Raw genomic sequence first — 20,420 nt, forward strand, 5'->3', positions numbered from 1 at the left:
ATTGATGTGAATAGCTTTTGTTCCTTAAATCTAACCCTCGTTGTTCACTTGCATGCTGTGTTAAGTCCCTAGATCTACAGCATGTTGTTCATAGCTGAGTGAGCAGCATGCACTGGGAAATAAATTCTACCTTTTTAAATTGGTCATGCAATTGTTCCTTTGTGTTGAGGAGTGGTTTGCTACATTTGTGCTCTGATGTGTATCATTAGATCTACTGATGTTGCTTCTGGCCAACATCTGACCCTCTGCATGATTTTAGAGGCTCCCACTCAGGACTGGCTTGACAGCACAGAAATAATCAGAGCACAGAAAAGGCTGCCTTGCACACAAACCAGCAATCAAGGGAGGAAGCAACATAACCACATAATACTATAATGGGAAGGAGCTGGTCTTGTGGTAGCAAGCATGAATTGCCCCCTTTGCTAAGTGGGGTCCACCCGAGTTTGCATTTGAATGGGAAACTACATATGTGAGCAGTGTAAGATATTCTCCTTAGGGGGATAGGGCTGCTCTGGGAAGAATACCTGCATGCTTGCATGCAGAAGGTTCCAAATTCCCTCCCTGACACCTCCAGATAGGGCTGAGAGAGACCTTTGCCTGCCACCTTGGAGAAACTGCTGCCAGTCTGTGTAGGCAATACTGAGCTAGATGGACCAATGGCCTGACTCAATATAAAGCAGATTCCTGTGTTGCAGATATAACCATGCAGTACTGTAACTGCAGAAAAAATAATAAGGTAAACATCAGCAGCCAGGTAATGATCTGAAATATATCACAACATAGAAAACATGCTGGGCACGCTGGAATATATATCTCCTAAAAAATAGGACCACGGAACACCAAAGAAACGGTGCTTCACTTTACTATTTGACTCTTTAAATTGGAAATTGTCAACAGTTTGTTCTGACAGTCAAATGCTGTTCTCTCAGCCCACCCCCAGACGACTGTTCCAATGTTGCTGGGGGCATGGACCGCACTCCCAGACAATACGCGCTGCATGCTTGCAGCGCAGAGTCCCGGAGGCTGGGACAATGTGTCCTGGCCTCCAAAGATCCCACAATGCACTGTGCAAAACATGTGATTCATTAGAGGATCCCCCCAGGTCCAGGAAATGGGTGCTCTAGACCCCCAGCTCTGTGTCCGTTGGGGACAAACATAGCCCCAGCGAAACACACCATCCAGTTTGAAAGCAGGGCTAGGTGGTGCTGTCCCACCAGGATCAGGCCCAATCCCAGAAACCTCACCCAGGCCATGAACAGCCCCATGGTCTCATCCAGCCCAGTTCCTGGCCGGGAAGGAAGCCTAGGGGTTGGCCTGGCTCTTGGGAGACTGGAGGAGTCTCCTACCTCCCTGGCTGGCTTCTGCTGCTTGTGCTGAAGTAGAACAGTGAGTGATTTAGACTTCTTTAAACAACAGAGGCCTTTTAAAATAGTTAATTCAAGTTATAGGACCATAATATCCCGGAGGTCCCCAATTTACAAATAGGTTGTGGTCCAAAAGTGTGTTTGTAAGGTGTCATGTTCATAACTCGGAACACATATAGTTCGCAAGAGGGACAACTTCTTTGTATGTGTGGACTGGCTTTTATAAGTTGGGGACTTCCGTAATGTAATACATTATGGAGCTTTGTTTGTAAGTACAAGTTTTTGTAAGTCAGCTGTTTGTAAGTTGGCTGTTTGTAACTTGGGAAGTGCCTGTGCTATGACTGTATCTGACACTTTGCTGCAAAGTTCCAGTCTGCTGGATAGGGTTGCGAAAGGGGGAGCAGGAAATATTGGTGGGGGGCACCCACTACCCCAAGTCAGCCCTGCAGGGGGTGTAGTTCTGAATATCTACCTCAAGTGCAGAAGCAGCTGGTCCCAGAACTAGAAAATAGGGTTGCCATATTCTGGCTTTCCAAATCCGGGTGCCTAATTTGCATATTATGTAAACTGGCTTGAAAATAATTTTTGAGCAGAATAGTGACTGCACATTTTGCTCCATAACTCTGCTTCTACAAGGGCTAGAGCTTAGCTTTTTTTAAAAAAGAAAGAAAGAAATCTGAAATCTGGGCAAATCTGGGTGGGCTAAGCAATCTGGGTGAGATGCTTAAAATCTGAGTGAAACCAGGAATTTCAGGGGGCATGGCAGCTCTGCTAGATAACAACTTACCTGGACTCAACTACAAGGAGTTTTCTCATTCTTGGAGAGGAGATACATTTTCTTAGTATGTGTACTTTGCCCCTCAATGGCCATGCCTCTGCCCTCTCTTTTCAGGACAATTTTTGAAAGATAAGAGCCAGCACTGCTGCTAGGGTGGGGGAACTACTGAAATTGGTGGCTACTCTTATGGGTTATGAGCACTATTGCACACAAGTAGGTGACTTAGCACAGTACTGTGGGAAGGATTCTGCTTGTGGTTTGAGATGAGTCATCCAGCTAGGCTTCCTCTGAAAAATGCAATCTGTGAGTCAATCTGAACTCTTTGAGAGTGAGGAAGAGCCTTTCTATTGCCTTTCTGTCAGCCAAGTGAGCTGGGTTGGGGTTTTTTTTTGGGGGGGGGGGGTATGTTTAGGACTAAGAAGCAAAAATCTAAAACCATCAATATAAAAGGCCCTAGATGGGAAGATTTTATCCCTGTCAGCATGCACGAACTGAGTTTAGGACATTAGTCTCTGACCTGTGTACAAATACAGTGCAACAGTCCCTCTCAGAGAAGAGGCCCTCTGCCTTCCTCTGATCTGAGCCTGTTGCAATGGCATGTGCACACACCTCTCCCTTTTCATTTCAGAAGCAGACAAGGAAAGTGGAAACCAGTCACAGATATCTGATAACCACAGCAGTTTAGAGGTTAAGCAACAGGGATGACTGACCCTGAAAACATCTTCAGTCCATTCGACTTTTTAAAAAATATGGACCCCCCCACACACACACGTGCCACCAGTCACATTGCTGGGGGGTGGGGTAGGACTAAGCCCTGCAGTGAGCCACACACACACACCCCAATGGCACTGCCCTCCCATGCATCTCCTAGAGCCCAACTTATGTGAATGGGGAGGAGCACTGGGTGCAGCAGTGGTGGGTAGGTTGTGGAGAGGTAGAGGGGATGGGCCAGCAGGTATCTTCTCCCTCCCACCCTTTCCCTTGGTGAATGAGAGAGGTGGCTGGGATACAGAGTAGCAGCTTCTCCTCCTCCTCACCCTCAGAGGGTAGGAGAAGGGGGAGTCGCTGATGCAATTTACTGTCAATCATTGAGGGTTTGCTTCCTCTCCCTCAGCAAATGGGACTTCCTCCCAGAGTCCCCAGTGTTATCTCAGGAGCCCTCTTCTGACATTATCAGCATTATGGGCACTCACATCCGCAAAGGCAGGGAGGAAGTCCCACCCTGCCACTATCTCTCACCCCCACCCACTCGACTAATACATTTACTGCGCACACAAAGACTATTTTGAGGGAATGGACAGCTGCATATCAGCACTGATTCTGCTGAAATAACCTGGACTGGCACCTCAACAGATGCCATCAGGCATTGACATGAAAAGGCACATTCAAGGATCAGGTGGTGGCTTTTGCTCATCCATCCAGGATTTAACAGACTAGCATGATAGAAAATGTCTGCCAGAACTGCTAACTAGTGTGGTTCTTTGCCACCCCCATCCTTTCTTAAACAATGATGTAGATCTTTATTTTTTGGCATTTTTTAGTTATACAAAGCAGGACACATGTGAGTAAGTGATTTTTCCGGCAAGCAAGAGAAATGTGAACAGATGTCAAAGAGATGTGGGTAGCTGTTGATAGAAGTTGTGGTGTACAAGTATAGATGTAGGAATCAATAATCCAGCAGTATTTGAGGGAATCGAAAGAAGAATAGCTGGGGAAACGTACATTTTATAAGACGCCTATTTTAGATGGGACATCCCAAATAGTGTGTCAGTGATGATACTGATTTGTGAAACAGCCTGAAGTCCACTTCAAGATCTTGATTTGTTCTTGATATCTGACTACCTTGCTGAACTATCACATGCTTCTTACAGTGAGATTGATGGTAAGGGACAGTGCAAGGATAATATAAGTTTTGGTTGGAAATTTGGCAAGTTATCAAAATATTGTTGGGGCATTGCATGATGAAGATTGCCAGTGCGCTTCCAGAGAATGTCATAGTATCCTGCTGCAAGGTGAGCCAGATATTTTGTCAATGCAGAAATCTGGGAGGGACACAGACCTTGAACAGCTCCAAGGAAAGGAGTTAAGACCTTGGATAGCTCCAAACAGGACCAGAAGAGAACTGGTTTAGCAACATGTTGCTCCAGTTGATGCCTGAAGCTGACCGTCAGTTTTTATAGCTGCTGCCCATGTAAAGTGGATTGGTCTCTCCACTTCTCTCAGCAAGGTTCTATTGTTTAAATGAGTTTTGCTCATTTAACAGTGCTTTTCTAAAAGCACTGGCTTTGACAGCACTGGGGGACCTCTACTTGGACTGACAGGTCCTTGAAGGACCTTTCCAAATCAAAAGAAGGTGGCAGGGGTGTATCTTAGGGTTGTGGTGGGGTACTAGTTCTGGTTCCCTTGGTTCTCCTGCTGTGGGGCAGGGTCATATGTGTGGGATCACCTAGGATTAGGGTCACAGGGTCTTCCCACCCTGTCTCATCTCCTGAACTACCATTTGTTCCTCAGATGGGAAGGCCATGATCTGGGTTCATAATATAAAAGCAGTAGTAGACCTTATAACTATTAGGTCTAGTAACACGTTGTTTTAGTAAGAACTAATCTGCCTACTTTCATTTCACTATACCTACAACTGGACTTAATTTGGTCCAAATCGGTTAGGCAGTTCACAAGTTAGCCCACTTGCACCTCAAACATCCATGTATCCACCATCTTGAACTGGGATAGATGACCTCATCACAGACTATGCCATTGAGGTGTCCCTATGTGTCCCTACAGCAGTAGCAAATTTGGTTCAAATCAGTTAGGCAGTTCACAAGTTAGCCCACTTGTACCTCAAACATCTTGAATTGGGGTAGATGACATCATCACAAACTACACTGATGAGTTTTCCCTATATGTCCCTACAGTTGTACCAGATTTGGTTCATATTGGTTCAGGCATTAAGAAGTTGATAGCGAGGGACGCATACACAGACGGACACGGACACACACACAACTTCTTTTCAAATCAGAGCCATTTGGGGGGTGTACTTTCCTGCACTTTCATTTTCAGTTTTTAGTAAGAAAAATGTGAAATCTAGAGTTGGTGGCTGACATCCACTCAATAGTCCTACTCAGGAATTATTCCAAATGACTAGTTAATTTCAATAGGATTACTCAGAAGTAATTTAGTCTGGATGTCAAGCTGGTAATTCCAGCATGTATGTATGTGTGACAATTGTATCAGTATCCAGCCACTGAGAATGGAATAAAATGATCTGGAATGAAACTGTAGGCCTGGATGCACCTTTACTGTATGGGTTTGGGACAAAGTGTTAGTATCTATCCTATCCCCCAATGCCTCAGGTGGAATGGTGATCCACCCCACCTCCTCACAGTGGTCAGAGTGTGTATACACCACTTCCCCCTCTCACCACTCCCCCCGCCCGCCAACAGTTGACTCCTCATCACCTCCTCCCTCTCCATCTGTGTTAGAACCTGCAAGAGTCAGTTTGGGACCTCCCAATCGGACCATTTCAGGCTTTGAAAGGAGCACAGGGTGAGGAGCAGAGGCTGCCAGTAGCCTCCTTTCATAACTCCCCCACCCGTTGGAGCCTGCCATGGTCAAATCAAGAGCTCCAGATATGACCTTTGAAGGCTTGGAGAAAAAAGGGCCGCAAGGAGGCTTGATGCTTCTTTTCCTGGTCCTCAGCAAGTTCTTAGGAGGCACACTGCTTGTTTGTTTTGTTTTTGTAAAGATAAGGCAGGAAGACTTTCAGCAGGGGGGTAATACTGCCTGCAAAGGAACAGGAGAAAGGGCCCAGAGGGAGGGCAAGAAAGCTTTACAGGACTGATGGACTCCATCTACCAATCAGGGGGCCTCAGTAGGCCTGCACTGCCAGCAGAAGGACAGTGCTTTTTTGCTTGAGAGCAGCTGGACTGAAGAATTTTTTTTCCTGCAGCCTGCAACACCAACTTGGAGAAAAAAGGGCCGCAAGGAGGCTTGATGCTTCTTTTCCTGGTCCTCAGCAAGTTCTTAGGAGGCACACTGCTAAAGAAGGAAGCGAGAGAATTATGGTTTGCCTTCATGGCTGGGATAGTACTAATTGCAAAATTCCTGTGTCCTGGGCCCTGCTTTAGACGGAGAAATGGTAGGGTGGGGGCAGAGAAGCTGGTTCCCCAAGGGTGGAAAATAAGGGGATTCTGCTGCCCTGGGCCCTCCAAGAAATGTTCCCGTCTCCATTTTATTCTTAGCAACGTGTGTCTGTCAAGACACTTCCAGCTGCTCCAACTTTCCCTTCCTTCACCCTTTGAAAAGGCAAGGCAGGACCAGAATGAGAAGGGTGAGGGCAATTGTGTGCTACTCTATTGGTATGTGCACACTACGACCAGGTCATGTTTTGGGGGCGGCAGGCCAGGTGAAGCGACCCCAGGTGGCAGGTCAGCAGAGAATATGGCTAATGGTCAATCTCTCACCTCCATCAATCCACTGCCTCAGTCTGCCAGCTCACTGGGCCTCATTAGCAGGCAGACCATGCTGCCTCTTAATTTCAAGGAAGAGGTGACTCATCCAAACCTTTCCAACATACAGATGAAATATTACTTTTAAAATTGTATTTTATACACATGTTGAGGAGAGGTTTAAGACAAAGCACCCTGCTGCATAATTAAGCAACAGTGTACCAAATGGGTGAAGATGTGCATGCCTATGTGCCTCCCTGATGCATTTGAGAAGGTCAGTGGATACTTTGTCTGAACTGACCACTGGAGCTCTTTTTTTCTTGATTACAATAGCAACTGCAAGGGTTACAGTCAGGATGAGAATCACAGCATGCAGGGAGGAGGCATATAACTTTTCCCTTTTGCATTGAAATCCTGACAAAATACAGTTGCTATAAACCTGAGGAAGGAAGTTTCCATTCACACCACTGAAATGATAAAGCACAGATTAGACACTTGAATGCCACAATCGATGTTTTAATAGTACGATAGCACTATTTCATACTTTGTGTCACTGGAGTACTATACAAAATGTAAAAATGATACATCCAAGGGATGTATAGTTTAAATTAAGTGGAGGAAACAAAAAGAGGGGAGAAGCCTGAGGTGGACAAACACTGTTTTAGGGCCTCATTCAGATGTAATGGATAACCACAGTTAAACGTGGCTGAGGTTGTATTATGCCTGAATGCGCAGAACAGCAGTTATGGGACAAAAGCAACCCCGCCAAACTCCAATTTGAGCCTTCGGTTATTTCCAAGGTTCGCTACTGACAACGGTGGTTTTGCCACGGAAGTGTTCTATCTAACTGCTGGTGCAGCTATAACCACGGTTTTGTGCCAATTTTCAAAATGAAATCAAAGAGGCGGTAGCACAGACCTGCCCGAAGACACGGCTGCTCCATGATTTCGGCACTTCTCGCTGGCAGACTCTCGGAAAACTAGTCCCGCGCCTCCTGTCAGCTATGCAGCTATGGAGCTGCCAGGCAACAAGGATGCCGCCACATCCTATTGCAGGCTTGTTATCCTCTCAAGAGGAGCATCCCCTCTTCCCACTCTGTCCCTTGCTCCTCCCCTTCCCCTGGCAAGCGGTAGAGAAAGGGGACAGGATGACAGGATGGGCACTCAGTGCTTTGCTCCCCGAGAAGGGAGCAGCAGTGATGTATGTTCACAAGCACAAACACTCCAAGTGGCAACACAAGCAGAGCACCCCATCACAGCGCCAGGGAGCAAATGCCAGGGGGGAGAAGGAGCACCTGCGTTTGGTGACCCAAGCAGGGAAGCTGGAACAGACAAGTGCTATTTCCCCCCCACAGATGGGTTGGGGAAGGGGGCCAAGGTGGGGTTATTTGCCACCTAATCCAACCCACCTTCCCCAGCTGGGGTTATTTGCTCCCTAATCTTGCTCATGAGAAGAGCCATCCATGCGGACTAATTGCAAATGCACGAGATGGCTTTTTAGCTGTACTAGGTGATACTCTCAATGTATGCTGCAAAGTACCCTGTTATCCCACAGACTGCTCTCTCATGAGAGTGGCAGACTATGGGGAGCGAGGATACTCTCTGCAGGAAAGCCACATGGACGGGTACTTGGGTGAGTGCTGTCTTGGTCTTGGCAATGCCACCAAGCTGCTGTCAAGCCCTGCCCGCACACACATGTGGGGATGTGCACCCCTGCTCACGCCCCTCCCTGGGGTGACACCACCGTCCCAGGGAGGAGAGCTGGTCTTGTGGTAGCAAGCATGACTTGTCCCCTTTGCTAAGCAGGGTCAGCCCTGGTTGCATATGAATGGGAGACTAGAAGTGTGAGCACTGTCAGATATTCCCCTCAGGGGATGGAGCTGTTATGGGAAGAGCATCTAGGTTCCAAGTTCCCTCCCTGGCAGCATCTCCAAGATAGGGCTGAGAGAGACTCCTGTCTGCAACCTTGGAGAAGCTGCTGCCAGTTTGTGTAGACAATACTGAGCTAGATGGACCAATGGTCTGACTCAGTATATGGCAGCTTCCTATGTTCCTATGTCCTGGGACAGCTTGAAGCCAGGGCTCCCCTCTCCCACCAATCCCCATGCCAGGAGATCTGTATACAGCGCCACGCTGGGCCAGACCTTACTCATGATCAAGGCTTACTAATTATCATGAACAGGGTCAGTATTGGGTAAACTGAGATCCTTTTTCAAGGATATGGCCACCCAACCCGGGGCACTCTGGTTAGGCATGATAGGGAAAGGACCATCATGAGAGGAAGGGAGAGAACTGAGACGGACCATTGGAGGGGAGGGGAGAGAATTGCCTGGACAAATCTGAAATGATGCCAGATGGCAAAACGTCCCCTTCTCCCACTGACACCTCCCTCACAAGAGTGTCAGGCCATGGGGGCTCAAAATAGAGCCAGGTTGCTGTGTGCAGGCAAGCCGCAGGGAGGGGTACTCTGGAGACCACTTTCCTTTTCTTGGGGACCACAGAAAAGCTGCTGCAAAACCCTGCCCCCTGCCAGCCATGTGCACCATTGCCATCACTCCAGAACGGCTGCCCTGCTGTCCCAGGGCGACCAGAGGCTCACCTCTCCCGTGATTCCCCATGCCTGCAGATCTGCATATGGCACAACAATGCACCTAGACCCAGGATCATGACTGGGTGTAAAGGTCTGTCCCAGTGTCTTCCCTTCCCCACTGTGCACATGTCCAGGCAATAACACATGGAGCATCTGGATGCCCTTTGGGTGTATGAAGGTCTGCACAGAGGAAGAGAGTGGGGAGGTTTTTTGGGGGGGGGGGGGTTATGTTCTATTTTTTACCAAGAAAGGATGGGGAAGTAGGGCCCAGCCATTTCCCTTTGGAGGCTGGGTGTTTACAACCTTGGGCTAGCGGGATCAAGGATTGATCCAGTTTGTGGAACAATTCTTCCTCTGCAATAAGGACAGGTACCACCAATAAGGACAGGTACCAGGTACTGCAGTAAGGACAGGTACCACCATAAGGACAGGTACTGCAATAAGGACAGGTACTACTATGCAGACTGCACCCACTCATTAGATTGTCAAGCCGTGGGTGCTCTAAGTAGAGCTGTGCTGTGTTACTGTGTATTGGGAAGCAGTGGGCAGGGGTATCCCCGAAACTGCTTTCCTGATCCCAGAGACAGTGGCCAAGCTGCCATGGAAACAATCCCCCTGCCTGGCCATCCATACCTGTGCACAGGTGCACCCTCACTGATAGCCCTTGCTGTCAACCCCGCTGCCCAAGGGTTGGGGGAGAAGAGGAAAGTACCCTATCCCATGATTCTCTGCACCTGCTCATCTGCATACAGCGCAAAGACAGAGTGGACCCAGGATTTTTTAGTTTGTGTAAATGTACGTCCCATTGGCCCACTCCACATATGTGCAAGAGGCCAGCCTATGGCACATGGGGTGTCACAAACTCCTCTGAGGTACGTGCAAGGTTTCAGAGAGATTCGGGGAGAAGAAGGTAGTGGAGAACATGTTCTATTATTTACCATAGAGAGTTGGGGGGCACTAAAGCGGGACCCCCTTGGGTTCATTGGTGGGCAAGTGGGCTGGCTATTCTCATGAGCTCACAGTTCATGGGTTGGTAATTACCCTCCTGCAGGCAGAGCACTGCACAGCCATATTCCCAGTAGACTGACCCTCTCATGAGAGGGCTAGCCCGCTTGGTAGCAAGCTGCCAGAAACCCAGTGGGTTTCAGATGGAACTGCATGGAACTGCTTTGTCGGGGTCACCCTTCGTGACATCTTCCTGGGTTATGGTGGGACAGAACCACACACACACACCCCACGCAGCATCCTTTGCACTCCTCCATTCAAACAAGATAGTTTAGAACAGGCATCCCCAAACTGCGGCCCTCCAGATGTTGCTGAACTACAACTCCCAGCATACCCAGCCACAATAAATTGTGGCTAGGGATGCTGGGAGTTGTAGTTCAGCAACATCTGGAGGGCCGCAGTTTGGGGATGCCTGGTTTAGAACATCTTCCCTTATCACCTCAAACTGACCCAGTTCTTCAGCCTCTAAACCTGAAAAGTTCAGTTCTAGAGAGGGTATATGGTCAGTATCTTCTGCCATGAAGACAGATGCAAAGAACTCATTCAGCTTCTCTGAAATCTCCTTATCCTACTTAATATTCCCTTTCACAGCCTCATAATCTAAGGGTCCAACCATCTCCCTGGCAGGTTTTCTGCTTCCTATATTTTAAAAAAAGTTTTTGATTTTCCCCTTGACACTTCTAGTAGCTATATGCTCCTCAAGCTCTCTTATTGCATCCCTTATTGTCTCCTTGCATTTCTTTTTCCAGAGTTTATGTTCCTTCCTGATCTCTTCATTTGGGTAGGACTTCCATTTTCTGAAGGAAGTCTTCTTCCCTTTTTATAGCTTCCCTGACTCTACTTGTTGTTAGCCATGCTGGCATCCTCCTGAACTTGATATTACCTTTCCTCCTTCTTGGTATACATTCTAACTGAGCTTCTAGTATTGTAGTTTTAATAATAAGTTCACTTATATCTCGCCTCAGGCACTAGAAAACCCTGAGCCACCCCTGTGTACCACACATACCATAGAATGTACACAGTGAAACAGCCATGAATAGCAACAATATGTTTTAACTCATGGCTTCTTTTTTACAGCGACAGATGTGATGTACCTGGCACTTACAAACTGGATACACCAATCCACTGCCTCCGAATTCATCTTCTAGGCATTCTCCATTGTTCCTGAGATACAGCACCTCCTCTTCACATTCTTCCTCCTGCTCTATCTCTCAATCATCTTTGGTAATGTCTCCATCATCTGGGTGGCCTGCACAGATCATTCCCTCCGTACCCCCATGTACTTCTTCCTGGGCAACCTCTCTGGTCTGGAGATCTGTTAACTACAGTGGTTGTGCCCCAGATGCTGGCCAGTGTGTTAGATGCCCACAGAACAATCCCATTTGCAAACGGTGGCATTCAGATGTTCCTCTTTGTGGCACTGGGCAGCACTGATTGCTTCCTTTTGGCTGTCATGGCATATGATCGTTACGTAGCCATCTGCCACCCACTTCACTACCCCCTCATAATCACGTGGAAAGTATGCACATGGCTGGTTATTGGCTCATTAATCTTTGGTCTTATGCTGTCACTAGAGTTGATTGTGCAGTGCTGAGCTGACTGTCACCAGCCACAAATCAACCATTTCCTCTGCGATGTGCCTCCTGTCTTGCGGCTGGCATGTGCTGACACACATCTCCACCAGACCGTGCTATTCAGTGTTGGTGTCATGGTCCTGACCATTCCTTTCCTTCTGATATGCATCTCTTACGTGTACATTGTGGCTGCCATCCTGCGGATCAGCTCCACATCTGGGCGGCAACAGGCCTTCTCCACCTGTTCCTCCCACCTGACAGTGGTGTTTATACAGTATGGTTGCTGCAGCCTTGTCTGCCTGCGTCCCAAGTCAGATTCTTCAGAGGATGAGGACCAGCAACTTGCTCTCATATATGCTTTTGTCGCTCTGCTGCTGAACCCTCTTATCTATAGCTTGAGGAACAAGGATGCCAAGCAGGCTCTAAAGAAAGCCATTTGGAGGAATACTGAACCTCAGGCGCATTGAAAGGATTGCTAGATGGCAATTAATTCTACCATGAACACAATTTTCTCCAAGAGATTTCCCATGGGATCCAGGTGACGGCAAGTGATGTTATGTTATTTCTTAGCGCCATCTGCTGACAGTTTAGTGACAACCCATGAAAATCCCACTGAAAACCATCCCTAGTTTTGAAAATGAACTGGTTTCAGTGTTTTTTTTTCATGGATTGTCAGCAAATGTGCAGCAGATGGCACCAAGAAATAGCACAAAATCCCTTGACATCATTTAGATGCCATGGAAAATCTCTCACTGACATTTGTGTTCATGTTAGAATAAATTTTAGGTGCATGGATTAGAGAAAATCTTAACTGCTTGAAAATACACTAAATTCTGCATCTTGACACTAATTGTTCAAGCAGCCAACAAGCACTCAAACTACTCTTAAAACAGGGGTGCTTTCTAGACTGTGCAGGAGGAAGTGGTGTAAAATCCCACGGCTAACCCTAACATTTGGAAGCTGACATTGGATTTTACACCACTTCCTCCCAGGAGAGAGTGAGAGAAGAGGAGGGTGACTGATGGTTTTCCCCTCTCCTCTGCCTTGCACAGTGAATTTGTGCGCTGGTGCCAGCTTCCAGAAGGTTCAGGAGGAGTTTGCCACAGGCGTGTTCTCCAACCAAGCCTTGCACATGGTAGCTGCTAACACGGCCACCAGGGTGGCGAGCAGTACCTTTTGACACTCATAATGGGTGGCAGGTTGAAATCAGTGGCTGTCCTTAATTGGTGGTTGCTCTTCCTCTGCCCCATCCCACAATTTGCACATGAGCACCCGGCTCTTGCAACAACAACAAAATGTGAAAAAAATAGTCTGCCTTTGTGCAAGTCACACTTCTACAGCAGCACTCCTATGCACTTACTTGGAAGGAAGCCCATTGAACTAAATCATTTGCTTCTGAGTAAACCCAGCAAGCCTGCAAACTGTTCTCAGAACTTACAAAATCAATTACTATTTTGTAATGCACATGCAATGCTTTAAATCTGAAACTTCAAGATAAGATCCGAATACAGGCTGTGGTTGTGCAAATGACACCTTGCTGTTCCTGTATGCAAGACGGTGTCAAAACCAAGACTGTATGAACGCACACCAAGCCTATATATAGCAAAGCAATTTTAAGTTGCCATCTGGAAAGCACCAGGGAGCCTTCTTAAATTTCACATCACGAATGAAAGGAATGGTTTCTAGTATTTATGAAATCCTAGAGACTGAATCTACTGAGAATGCAGATGGCAAGACTGATGTGGGAAGAAGACCTAGAAGTGGAATTATCTTCAGAAGCAATATGGAAGGGGGGGGGGAAATCCTAGAATCGTGTCATCTAAGATCAAGCTCAGTCACAGCTGATCTTTGACTCCCCTCAATTCTGCAAGATGTTAATAACACTGTAAATCAGGAACATAGGTATAACTGAACAAGGGGTGGGGGTAGAAATGTCCCTGGGCCCCTGAAAGAGAGGGAACGCACCAACTGAGAGCTTGCTCTTCCCTTTCCGCCACCTGCCTTTTCAAAGAAGATGAGGAGGTAGGGCAACAGGGACACATCTTCACCTTTCATCCCAGGTCCCACTCCAACGTATGTATGCTTGCTACATACGTTGCTGCCATAATTGCTGATTGCTGGAGAGATCTGGTGAAAGTGTGTCATGGCGGGGGCGGGCGGCTCTTGTTAGTGTTTATTTCATGCTTTTTCCTCTTACTTTCACCTTACACAACTGCCACCATTTTAAAGGTCACTGTATAAAAAGGATCTCAGAAGCTGCATACATATTGGTCTCCTGATAATGCATTGTTGTAGGTGTGCGGGGGAGGGGAGAGATACAGACAGAGTCACTCTCCATTTCTTTAAAGATGAATAAAAATTAAGTTTATTAATAACAATTCTGGTTATTTGGATCTCTACTTATAAAGTAGGGTTACCTGCTTTCTTAGTTGCAGGACTATAGTTACAGGATCCTTATATACACTCCACGCCAAAAATGTCCCTGGGTGGCATTGTTTTATAGAACAGCATTTCAAGATCTGGATTCAGTCTTCATATGTGAGAACCATGGTGAACCTATCAGATGCTTCTTATTGTGAGGTGATGGTATGGAATCATGCAGAGATAGTGTATCAGGAGACTGGGCAAGATTTCGAAATACTGTTGGGGCATAGCAGGATGAATGGTGGCCAAAGAGATTCCAGGGGATGTCATAGCAGGAAGCTGTTCAAGTATTAGGTCTAATACAAAGTGTTAATTTTGTTGTGTTGCATTATAGTTATAGAATATCTTGGCTGGGCTTGTGAAGACTCTGTGTTGCCTACTTTGTGAAAGGAGACCAATTGAGACGGGAGGTTTGTTGTGCAGTTCCCATTAGTTCCGGGGCTGTGGGAGTTGAATGTTTTTAAAGATCTTTACAGCTGTAGAAGTCTAAAGTAGGGAATGATGTTCTCTTAAAGCAGCACATATCTGGCTACTCTGTTGGGAATAATTCATACCTCTTGGAAATAAGCTATATACTACGTTGACTGGCTGGAAGAAAAGACAGTGGCAGGGAATAGATGGCTGATGTAGCTTCCATTCCACTGCTGTTTTGAAGAGAGGAAAAAGAAGAAACCAGACCCTCTTCCCAGATTCCAGTGAGCAAAACAGACCTATCCTAGAATCACTTGCTACTTTGGACAGAAAGCTGTGACAGCAATGAGTGGAGGAGGAGGCCAACCCTTCCTTCAAGTGCTGCTGGATTTACTCTCAGTTCCACTCAGTTCCACTTACTCTCAGTTCCACTCAGTCACTGGGATTTGACTCACTCCTACCTTTTTGGAACCAGAATTTCAACCAGAGGACATCACGTGCAGGAGCAGCACATCCCCACATTGATTGCAACAACTGAATCTGAAAAACCTTTAAAAGGTACGTTCCCTATGCTGAACGTTACAGTCCTGGCCGGCTCTAGGGCATTGATTCCATGTTTAGTCCCAATGAATAAGCATTTTCACATTTATCCATTCAACATATACCACCCAAAAGCCACGTCCCCAGGCAGTTCACAATAAAACAACACAAATCAAAACAAAATTAAAATATTAAGACAACCCCAAATTCAAAACAATGCTAAAGCATGCCCTAGCCTCTTATTATCCTTTGCAGGAGACTCCTGGAAGCCCTGATACAAAAACAGCATAACAGCATGTCAGCATGCAATGGATGGGAAAGATGCTGGGGATAAACAACAAGGGATGGCCATCACTTTTGTGACCTGCTTGTGAGCTTCCTGGGGCATCTGGCCAATAGCTTTTGGCCACAGAATGCTGGACTAGAGTCCTGATCAATGATGGCAGATACAGCTTGGATTCCAAAGCACTGTTAAATCTCAAGTGTGCAGGCCTTACATGACTCTTGGAAGCAGAATGCTGAGCTAAGTAGACTTTGTCCTAAGCTAGGAAAGCAAGTCTTAGGGTCTGTGGAGATATGAGGCGTAAATAATTGTTGAGCCTTTCTTTCACTAATTATGTCTGATGCCCAGTCATTGTTGATGAAGATGGTAAAACAGGGGAGGCCTTAGGATACAAAAGAGCATTTTGGTTCATCCAGGTTTTACATTTGCACTACAAATGTGGTTGAAATATCAGCTACTTAAAAGTCTCATTATGTAAAAGCATCCTTATGTTCTTGTAGGGGAGAGAGAGCCTTCCTGTTAATTGAATCCATTTGTCTCTATTTACATCGTCTTTGGGGGGAAATTGCTATTATATTGTTATCCCACACTTTCTCCAACAAAGTTAGGAGGCATACATGCTTTCCTCACCAAAAAATCCTGTGAGGTAGGTTGGGCAGAGACATACAGGTCGGCTCAAGGGCACTCAGTACACTTTGTGGATTAACAGGAATTTGAACCTTATCTCCGCAGTCTTCCCATGAATCAGGGAGATGGGTCTTTACATGAATGGATCTTGTTGTGTGTGGGAGCTGGGGCAGATGAGTCTGGCTTTTGGAAAAATTAACATTTGCCTCTTTTTTCAAAGGAGATATTGACTAACATGATGCACAGTGGTAGAGAGTTGATGTGCAGTTACTGCAGAATCATAAGGCAGCCCCAACACAGCTGGGAATAAGGGTTGTGAAATCAGTGCTACCACCATTTCTTCCATTCATGGAAATGGGAGAAACTGCAGTAGCACTGATTGTGCATCTGTTCATTCCCAGTAGTGTTGGGTCTGCCTCACGAGTAGAAGCGTGGCTCTGTGCAAATCATGTGACCCACCTGCTCCAGCCCTGGAGAGGGAGAACAAATGTATTTTGATGAAAACGGAAGGACTGATTCTTGAATGGGGACAGGGAAATGTAATAAGGAAGGGGAAAGCCACGCTAACTTAACATGGCAAAGCTCCTGGCTTTTTAAAAGGTTCCTTGAGTGCTTATGTTGAAAAACTCTCTCTCTCTCTCTCTCTCTCTCTCTCTCTCTCTCTCTCTCTCTCTCTTTAAATGAAATTCTAAGATTAACAACTATCCAAAATTGTCCGGACACAGTAAAGATTAAAGTTGTTCTTTTGTTGTAAGGGATCCACATCATGGGTACCTCTGCTGGTGACCTGACCCACTCCACTGGTAGTGCTGGTGAGGAAATCGGCTGTTGCCACCAATGTCACTTGGGGGACTAGAACTTATTAGAAAAGTGCCTCAGCCTCTCTGTGCAAGCCTAGAACATGAGAGGTACCATCCTGAATGTGTTACTAATATCTGGACTGAATTTGTTACTGATTTACCCTGGTGTTCGCACACATGCACATACATGCATGCGTGCGCGCACACGCACACACGGCTTTTTTGTTTTGTTTTAGCAAAACAGACTTGTGTGATAACATGAAACATCCTGGAAGGAAACAGCAAGCTTGCTTAGAAAATAAAGGGGGATTTCAGTAGCTTGCCATCGGTATACACTAAATGCATTATTGGGCTGGCTCAGTCTATACATTTGCTGGCCCTATCAAATGCATGGGAAGAGAAGACAATCTCCCCTCCTTCTGGCACACCATCTCACCATTGCTTAATGATGAGGGGGTGGCAGTTTCTTCTGAACCATCCACCAAAACACTATTTATTTTATTTTATTTTATTTATTTATTACATTTATAAACTGCCCCATCTAGAGGCTCTGGGCAGTGTACAACAACTTTTTAAAAGGCCATAAAACCCACACTTCAAACACAATGCTAAAAACAATATAAAAACCATTCAAAAACGATTAAAACCATTTAAAACCAATTAAAATGCTTTTAAAAAACAACAACACTTCTTTAGAAATACTTCTTTAGAAATAGTAGTTTATCTGTACATTGAAAAGTGGTTTGAACAAACATCCACCCAACGTGAGTGGCATCCAGGTGATGCACTGGAGCAGAGGCGATGTATGCACTCATGATTGCCTCCCATATGTTTGAGAAGACTAGTCGACATGTTGTCTGAACTGGGACTTTTAGTCATCCCCGGCCCCATTAAAAGTAGAAATTACTTTTAGTAGAAAAGTTGAAAAGTAGAAAAGTAGCAGCTATGGGGGCCCCAAATGTCATGTGTGGAGGGTACATTTAACCTTTTCCCTTTGTTCTCAGACAGAAACAGTCCCCCACAAAGCTGCTATGAACCCAAGGAAAAAAACTTCCCAAGGGCCCATTGGGAGATAAAACACTGGATAGGTGCTTGGATGCCACTACAGTACTATTCATACTATTTCACCCGTGTCACTGGTGTGTTCTATGAAGGTAAAGTGTGCCGTTAAGTCAATTTCAACTCCTGGCACCCACAGAGCCCTGTGCTTTTCTTTGGTAGAATACAGGAGGGGTTTACCATTTCCATCTCCCGTGCAGTATGGCATGACGCCTTTCAGCATCTTCCTATATCGCTGCTGCCCACTATAATACCAGCGAGGATTTGAGCCGGCAACCTTCTGTTTATTTGTCAAGCATTTCCCTGTGGCACTAATAGGTGGCTTTGTTCAGAATGTAGACATGATATTGGACATTTTAAAAACTGGGGACACTGTACTCGCATACACTTAAAAGCACACACTGAATCCTGGGTTGGCGTACTCGGAACCCCACCCTACTGTGGGAAGGAACCCCCTGCTGTCCACGGTTACAACAGTCTGATAATGGCAAGAACCTGACCAGGGGTACAGCTTTTGTCCCTGCAGACAAAAGCTGCAACTGTGGACAGTGGATGGTGGGGCTTCTGAACATGACAGCATGGGGTTGAGGATTCAGAGCATGCTCTCAGGGATGCTGTATCTCCTCCGCTTTTTAACAAATCTGGCCCATATAGTTTATAGTCTAAACTAAAGGGGTTTATAGTTGAAATCAGATGTATAGAAATGGACAAATAAGACTGTAGATGTCTCAGTTCTGAGTACCATACATACTATATCATGTACACACTGTAACAGCCATGACCAACAACCTGTTTTAATGCATGGCTCCTTTTTTAATAGTGACAGATGCAATGTACCTGGCACTTGCAAACCAAACCAACCGATCCACTGCCTCTGAATTCATCTTCCGGGCATTCTCCATTGTTCCTGAGATACAGCACCTCCTCTTCACATTCTTCCTCCTGCTCTATCTCTCAATCATCTTTGGTAATGTCTCCATCATCTGGGTGGCCTGCACAGACCATTCCCTCCATACCCCCATGTACTTCTTCCTGGGCAACCTCTCTGGTCTGGAGATCTGTTACACTACAGTGGTTGTGCCTCAGATGCTGGCCAGTGCGTTAGATGCCCACAGAACAATCCCATTTGCAAACTGTGGCATTCAGATGTTCTTCTTTGTGGCACTGGGCAGCACTGATTGCTTCCTTTTGGCTGTCATGGCATATGATCGTTATGTAGCCATCTGTCACCCACTTCGCTACCCCCTCATAATGACATGGAAGGTATGCACATGGCTGGTTATTGGCTCATTAATCCTCGCCCTTGTGCTGTCACTAGAGCTGACTGTGCTGATCTTCACTTTGCCTTTCTGTGGTCACCAGCCACAAATCAACCATTTCCTCTGCGATGTGCCTCCTGTCTTGCGGCTGGCATGTGCTGACACACATCTCCACCAGACCGTGCTATTCAGTGTTGGTGTCATGGTCCTGACCATTCCTTTCCTTCTGATATGCATCTCTTACGTGTACATTGTGGCTGCCATCCTGAGGATCAGCTCAACATCTGGGCGGCAACAGGCCTTCTCCACCTGTTCCTCTCACCTGACAGTGGTGTTCATACAGTATGGTTGCTGCAGCCTTGTCTACCTGCGTCCCAAGTCGGATTCTTCAGAGGATGAGGACCGGCAACTTGCTCTCATATACACTTTTGTCACTCCACTGCTGAACCCTCTTATCTATAGCTTGAGGAACAAGGATGTCAAGCAGGCTCTGAAGAAAGCCATTTGGGGAACTGCTGAACCTAAGGCATGTTAGGGCCTGATTCCCACATTCATTTATGGCAGGGTAGAGTTTTTGCAGGTAACTGTAACTAGGGATGTGCACGAACCTGTCTGGGGGCCTTTTTACGGGCCTCCAATCAGGTGTAAACACAGGGTCGGTTCAAAGTTTGAAGGCCCTGGGGGTTGGCTCTTTAAGAGTGGGGGGAGGGTGCACTTACTTCCGAACTGCTCAGCCACAGTTCTGTGCACATCCCTAACTGTAACTGCCTCCCAGAATGCCTTTATAATATCATATCTGAAATTCCTTGACAAAACCCAGCTTTTCTAGGAAGCCTTTCCCCCAGTCTAGACTAAGTGCATAACCTTTTTCTGGGAAATATTTTACAGATTAGGAAGAACTGGGTATTGTTGTGGACACCCTGAGTCCAACATTAAACCCAGAGTTACCAGTCCAGAATTATGTGGAATCCAGGCCTGTGTCTGATTCCATTTTATTAAGAAATCAATTAATGCCTGAACTCAGATAAACTGACCAGTACCTGACACCCAGGTCTCATGACCTGCCTTTGGGACAGATGGTAATTGCTTTGTGAAGGTAGGGGCAATCCACCATTGTTTCTCAATGTTTGTGAAATGGGTAATCAAGAGACTCAATGGCCAGGCTTTCCTGTCTCACTCATATCTAAATGCTATCACTGTGGAATGCCTTTACAAATGCATGACATTAAGATTTACACACACTAGCAATTTGTATATGTTGG

At 46.2% G+C, this 20,420-nt stretch overlaps 1 protein-coding gene and 1 pseudogene across 1 annotated transcript; both read left to right on the forward strand.

The window, feature by feature from the left end:
- Nucleotides 1-4,103: 4,103 nt before the first annotated feature.
- LOC128325721 (olfactory receptor 10Q1-like) lies at nt 4,104-12,222 on the forward strand (annotated as a pseudogene).
- Nucleotides 12,223-18,730: 6,508 nt separating this feature from the next.
- Nucleotides 18,731-19,693, forward strand: LOC128325957 (olfactory receptor 10Q1-like). Its single transcript, XM_053251953.1, has one exon. It carries the CDS (start codon nt 18,731-18,733, stop codon nt 19,691-19,693), a length of 963 nt encoding a protein of 320 aa, XP_053107928.1.
- The last annotated feature ends 727 nt before the right edge of the window (nt 19,694-20,420 follow it).

Source organism: Hemicordylus capensis, chromosome 1 (genome assembly GCF_027244095.1).
Source record: "Hemicordylus capensis ecotype Gifberg chromosome 1, rHemCap1.1.pri, whole genome shotgun sequence".
Classification (NCBI taxonomy): Eukaryota; Metazoa; Chordata; class Lepidosauria; order Squamata; family Cordylidae; genus Hemicordylus; species Hemicordylus capensis.